Source organism: Sinocyclocheilus grahami, unplaced genomic scaffold (genome assembly GCF_001515645.1).
Source record: "Sinocyclocheilus grahami isolate Dianchi unplaced genomic scaffold, SAMN03320097.WGS_v1.1 scaffold1250.1, whole genome shotgun sequence".
Taxonomy (NCBI): Eukaryota; Metazoa; Chordata; class Actinopteri; order Cypriniformes; family Cyprinidae; genus Sinocyclocheilus; species Sinocyclocheilus grahami.
The window spans coordinates 303,548-310,466 of record NW_015506429.1 but is presented as its reverse complement, the minus strand read 5'-3'; the positions used below and the strand labels follow the sequence as shown (position 1 = coordinate 310,466).

At 40.5% G+C, this 6,919-nt stretch overlaps 1 protein-coding gene across 1 annotated transcript in view; it reads right to left on the bottom strand.

The window, feature by feature from the left end:
* dync1h1 (dynein, cytoplasmic 1, heavy chain 1) overlaps nucleotides 1-6,919 on the bottom strand; it is a 61,486-nt gene that overhangs the window by 51,216 nt on the left and 3,351 nt on the right. The window contains 6 exon segments of the mRNA XM_016254459.1: nucleotides 1,778-1,964; nucleotides 3,348-3,603; nucleotides 3,694-3,867; nucleotides 4,041-4,128; nucleotides 4,590-4,603; nucleotides 5,151-5,166. Coding sequence (XP_016109945.1) covers nucleotides 1,778-1,964; nucleotides 3,348-3,603; nucleotides 3,694-3,867; nucleotides 4,041-4,128; nucleotides 4,590-4,603; nucleotides 5,151-5,166 — 735 coding nt within the window.

Below are 6,919 nucleotides of genomic sequence, written 5' to 3'. Positions count from 1 at the left end.
ACATTTTTTGCAATGATCACTCAAATGTGGTGATCAAACACTTATAATGGTGACAGAGATATGTAAGGGCATTTAACAATAAACTTGCGATGAGTGTGATGCACAAAGTAACGGGGTGTTAGTTGTAACACGTGGTTTGAATATTTATTTGACCATAGTAACATTTAAATTCTGGCTTAAGTAAATTTATCTCCGTTTTTATTATTCACTTAAAATGAGACAAATCTGCTATTATTTTAAATCTCCAATCTGTTATTTATCAGTTCAGATAGTTGTTTAATGCTTTGATTACTAGCAGAAGACACTAACCAGTTTTAAACTCCAGTTGCGCAGATGGGGATGTCGTAACACTGCGTTACAGTCTGCTATTCTATGACATTAGCGATGTAATTCACTTTTCAGTCATCGCTTTTTGCGTGTTCTGAGTTAAGTTGCCTAGCGCCGTGTCTCCGAGTCCGACCTCGAGTGCCGTCTAAAACTTTAACCAGACCACACCTCCACTCCGTCAGCCAACGCCCAACCACTGGCTTCCCAAGACTGAACTTCCAGCCAATCAGCAACCGCGGAAAACCCCCTTTTCTGCAAGGATGACAAGGGAACCCCCGTACAGAGGCACCGCAGATGAATTGGGAGGAGGAATATAGCAGCACCCCGAGCTAAGACAGTGTCTAATTGGTCAAAACACCATTTGGGATGTGGCCAACAACCCGGTTTAAATACTCAGGACACCATCAAATTATGCTTCTTAGTCATGTTTTTTAGCAGACTTTTTTGCGACTAGCTTTTAGTTTTTCGCTTTTAGTCATGCAGCTTTTTAGTCATCGCCTTTTTAGCTCTTTAGCTTTTTTGGTCATGTCTTCTAGCCGTGCTTTTCAGTCATCGCCTCTCTTTGAGCGTGCTCTGGCTTACACGCCAGCTCCTCCAAAACCATGAGGAGAAACGCCACATAGTCTCGTCAAACTTTACTTCTATTTCTTTACTTTAGTTTCTTTTCTTTTCCGTTGAGAGTTTCGTGTTCTGAGTTAAGTTGCCTAACGCCGTGTCTCCGAGTCCGACCTCGAGTGCCGTCTAAAACTTTAACCAGACCACACCTCCACTCCGTCAGCCAACGCCCAACCACTGGCTTCCCAAGACTGAACTTCCAGCCAATCAGCAACCGCGGAAAACCCCCTTTTCTGCAAGGATGACAAGGGAACCCCCGTACAGAGGCACCGCAGGTACCTCCAGATTCTAGCTGAACTGGTGCATTTAATATAAATTTTAACCTCATTGAAGAACTCAATGCGAGGGTTAATTAAGTGATTGATGGTTGTTTAGGTCGATGCAATTGCACATATTGCTGTAAACTTGGGATTTCACATTTTCATCCTCTTAAACTCATTCTTTCCTCACTTTCTCTCTTTCTGCAACTTGTGTTTGTGTGTTATATTAGTTTATATGTCTTAGATTTATCTAATGAAGCCTTATTTATATTGAAAAGAGAAGTATCTTGTGTTTTGTGCTTACAAGTTAATGTCTTAAACTGCCGATCTTGTTACTGTGCTAATTAATAATGTTTTCACTATATTTTGGATATTAATATCCATAGCAGAGTTGATGTTATACGGCTCGTCCAATGACTCTCTGGCCGTCTCAGTGATCAGCCGTAAAACAGTGATTCTGTCCAAATTCCCTTTAAAATCTTAAATGATTCCCTTTGAGCTAAATTGACCGGTTTCACTTACACCGTTCACAAGCGTGCAGCATCATGGAGATGGCTCTCGGACAGACGGCTCACCTGTGTCGGTGTCGAAGCTGACCGTGGCGTGGAAGCGTTTGCCGTGTTTGAGGATGTCGAGCGTCAGCAGCACCTCCGGACTCTCCCTCTTCTCCTGGATGCGGTTCAGGGCTCGCTCCAGGTTCAGCCAGAAGCTGATCTCCTGCAGAGCCGTTCCAGACGCAGGGTCTCGGTCCAGTTTAGTCACCTGAAAGAAACGGCAGACAGACCTGAAATCCTGATCCACTGTAGGCCTGCGCCAGATATACCAGTAAAAAACACTGCAAATGAGCTTGACACGGTAAGATAATTTTTTGAAATGGAACAATTCATCGAACCTTCAGACAAAATCTAAATGAAAACAGAAATAAGACATGCATGCGTTTTATGTTTTGTATCATATTTGCTGCATCAGTCTTTTATGGCTATATTATATTATAATACGGAGAAAAAACTATATAAAATATGAAAAAATATATATATTTTGTAAATTTCCTACCGTAAATATATCTAAACTTAATTTTTGATTAGTAATATGCATTGCTAAAAACTTCATTTGAACAACTTTAAAGATGATTTTCTCAATATTTAGATTTTGTTGCACCCTCAGATTCCAGATTTTCAAATATTGTCCTCTCCTAACAAACCATACATCAATGGAAAGCTATTTATTCAACTTTCAGATGATGCATGAATCTCAAAAATTGACCCTTATGACTGGTTTTGTGCTCCAGTCACATATAGCCAAAAAGAAAGACAAAATCTTCTTAACAGCATTTATAACGGTCAAGTCAAGTCACCTTTATTTATATAGCGCTTTTAACGATACAGACTGTGTCAAAGCAGCTTCACAGTATTAAATAGTGTGTAATAATGCTAAAGGACAATAGTAAACACTCAATTTTCAGTTAAAAGCAGTTCATCATTAATAGCAGACTACTTGCATAAAATGATAAAGGTGTCAGTTATCACTCTATATCTCTCAATATTGCAATGTAATGTTTCTGCATGTCGTTCTCATGTGTAAGCTGCTCATTAAGCCCGTTTAGATTTCCATGACTATCATTAACGCTGTAAAAGACCACCTCAGCAACAGATCTGCAGGTTTCTTCACCCAGAAAAAAAACGATGCTTATAAATTAAACTGAAAAGTGATTTGATGCCTTAATTCTTAAGCTTGTGAATCATGTTTTCCTCCATACTGTGTGGCCCTTTTGTGGTGAAAGCTGGAACTATCAGCAAACCACATCAGTGTTTTTGTAGAGCTGCACCAACACATTAAACAACAAAATAACGCCGCTCTTGTTCACACGACACGTCACTGATGCTATATTAATTTACTTTACTGATATAAAGCAGCAGCTTGTGTAAATTAGCTAAAACATGTGTTGTCTAGGCGCTTCTACGAGACAATGCGAAGATAACAAGATAAAAAGCTACTTGAATCATGTTGTAGTTACATTTTCAAGTTGACTAGTTACAAATCGAGACTGTCAAATGTTCAGAAAAAAACTGAGATGTTACTTTTTGGCCACATCGCCCAGCCCTATGCAACAGTACGGGGTCATCTGAAGGTCAGCGAGTCTCAAACCTTCTGTATCTCCCGGATCCAGCGGTTGACTCCAGACTGCAGCTGGTTCAGGAAGCTGGGATCCTCCACTTTATCCCCGAAGTCTGTGACCTTGGGCTTCTCTGCGCGCTCGTAGCACTGCTTGGCCACGTTGGTGATGATGGGGTGGATGAGCAGGCTGATCTCGGGGATCTCGATGTTCTGCTGCAGGTGCAGTAAGCCCATCTCCAGCTCCGCGATCTTCTTCTCCACCGAAGGGGCCATCTTATCTCCATCCCTGCGCAGACACACAGACACGATGAGGCACGGCTTATGTGTGTGTGTGTGTGTGTGTGTGTGTGAGAGACACACGTTACTCTCTCGTTACCTGTCGGCTTTGCCAGACTCTCGGATGTAGGATTTGAAGTACGGAGACACAGCATTGCTGATGAAGGAGTGCAGCGTCTCGTACGGAGAGTCTTCGCTCAGAGTCAGAACTCGCACCTGAGTGGAGATGGGTTTGTCCGCATCAATCACTCCGGTCCGCTTGATCAGGGCCAGGCTGAAAGATCACGGTTCTCATCAGAACACTTCACATACAGTGCTGGCAGAAATCATTAGAACGCTAGTATTTCCACCAGCTAAGTCACTTATTTCTATCTTTTGCTGTAGTGTGTCAGTAGGAAATATCAGTTTGCAGATCAGACTAATCAGCTCACGGTCTGAACTCGTTACCTGTTGGATTTGAGCCCGTAATGGATGTCGATGCTGATGCTGTAGGAAATGCACTCGCGCTCCTCCTCGCCTTCATCACTAACATCCTCTGCAGAACAACGACAAACAACCAGCCGTTTGTGAGAAATCAGCTAATCTTTATTTCACATCTGATGTGAACCCAGCAGAAGACAAGAAGATGAGCATGTGATGATAAATATAATCAGCTGCTTGTGTTTGTGTGTTACTGCCTGGAGTCTGAACACAAACCCAGCACTACAGTAACAACAAGAACACACTCACACTAACAAGAGCATTGCTTGTGTCTTCGTTGTCATGACTGTAAATCACTGTAATGATCATAACTGTTTTTCATACAAAAAGGCCCAAAAACCATAGTTATATATGTGCCATGGTATTGAGGGGCTATACATCATCCAAGCTGTTGCCATAGTTTACATCACGAGATACTAACAGACTAACATGACTAAGCATCTGGTGTTCGTGAACAATGACACAAGGACTTTTCGTTCTGATGGCACTGATGTGTTCACTGACATAAAGACTTACTTTTGAGAGATGAACTAAAGATTGAGTAAGTTTCAGGTAGGGGTGTGCGATATATATCGTCTGCGATAATATCGTAACTGTTGTTTTAACGATGTGCGATTTGACATTATCGAGTATTTTGCAAAAACCATTCAAAACATCTCTACAGAGCGCACGCATACATCACGTGAAGTCTAGACTAGTGCGCGTGCATTTAGTGTGTGTTCTTTCACTGCATGATTCAGGCTATTCCAATGCATTTAGAATGATCACAGATTCAAGACATGACGGCAGAACATTTATATATTTATACCACTTCATTATAGTTATTCAACTTCACACGAAGAGTGCCGTTTTTCTCCAAAAATTACCACGATTACAAATGTGACATTGAATTCAGTAAACAATAAGTTAATTAAGAGACTTAAGTTTTAGACACCATATTGCTGTTTTTGCTCTATTTCACCAACAAAAATCATCCCGAATACAGCCACAGCACTGTTTTGTGTCTCTGAGCAACATGACGGTGTTTCGTTCCTGAATGAATCAAGCGTTTAAATGATTCGGTTCAATCTCAACGACTCGCTTATTAACAGTGCTTTGCTGCCACCTGCTGGCGGCTTTAATTTCACATTTCCTTTTTTTTATTTTTTTCATGTGTTAAATCATTTCAGATATCAGTATTCAACGTTTTATGTTTAATATATCAAAACTAAATGCATTCATGTCTCGCATTAAACAAAATACATGTGTGTAAATGCATCTAAATGCTGCTTCAGATGCAGCTTCTGTGTTGATTTAATTTGCTTGGTAACAGCCCGAATGTCTTATTATTCTAATTCCCTGATTAAATGTAAGAATTTGACTCAAAAGATAATGGACACTTTTAGAAAAACTGGCTTTGTAAAGGTAAAAATGCCCATAAAATGCAAAAATCAGCTTATTGGAAAAGATGAATTTCTATCAGTATGAACTGACCAGCACACAGAATATGAAGAATATTAAAAACATTAGGAGTCTTCGGGCAGTCGTTAAGATGCCAGCACAATAACACACTCAGCAAAATACCGTCATCGATCAAATATCGCTATATAATTTTGTCAATATCGCACAGCCCTGAGAAATGCACATACTTCTTTGCAAATATTCTCAACATGAACTTATGACTTCAATTGACACGATGTTAATCAGAATCCACTCACTGCTCAGAGTTTTGTTCAGTGCGGAGTTATGCAATCCTCTCATTATAACAGACAGTGTAGACACCACGGAAATAAGACACGCATTGATTATAACAGAACTTTGTGCGTTCGGGATGAACTAAGATATTAAATTACTATTAAGGGAGTTTGCAAATGTGATATTGATTTAATACAACAGTTCAATAAACAATAAGTTAATATTAAACGACTACAAAACTATTGCCTGATTTTGCTCTGTTTCGTCAACTAAAATAGTTTCGAACAAAGTCACAGAAGCTGAGCCGTTCATAAAGAGTCACTTGCTTCGTTCCCGAATGAATCAGCTGTTCGAACGAATCAATTGAATGAATGACTCAGTGATAAAACCAGTGACTCGCTGCCACCTGCTGGCAGGAGATATATCCAGCTGCAGCCCCGCACGATCCAGGCCGCACGATCCAGGCCGCACGATCCAGGCCGCACGATCCAGGCCACACGATCCAGGCCACACTATCCAGACCGCACTATCCAGACCGCACGATCCAGACCGCACGATCCAGACCACACGATCCAGACCACACGATCCAGACCACACGATCCAGACCACACGATCCAGACCAGAAGTGAGGGGCGGAGTTAGTAAACCGTAACAACATGGCGGAGAGCAGGGTGAGTAAAGTTTGTCATTTTGTGATGAAAAATTTGTTCAAAAGTTCAGTGTTTATGTTATAAATACTGTTTATGTGCATGCCTTTCACATTTTATTTCTGAAGCTTTGAATTGTTGTCATCCATTTACCATTTTCGGGACTTTTCTGAGGACAGTTTGATTACATTTTAGGTTGTTTGTTGTAAATGGGCTTTGCGATAAAGCCACTTTATGGTTTGAATGTATTACTTTTTGATATATTTAATGCTTTCTTATAATTCTATTAGTTTCATTGTTTGTTGGTTTATTTTATGCTATTCTAGAGCATTGTAAGTTTATTGACTTTTTCAAATAACAGAGAACGTGTGTTATGCCATTTTTAATTTTATCTCCTGTAGAGACGTACTACAATTCAGAGAGGTGAAGAATTACCTCAGCCCCAACAGTGCCGAAACTGTTGCAGCCTTTATCATCGCCCTTTCTGCCGGACATTTAAGCCAACCAGACTGGACAAATTAAAAT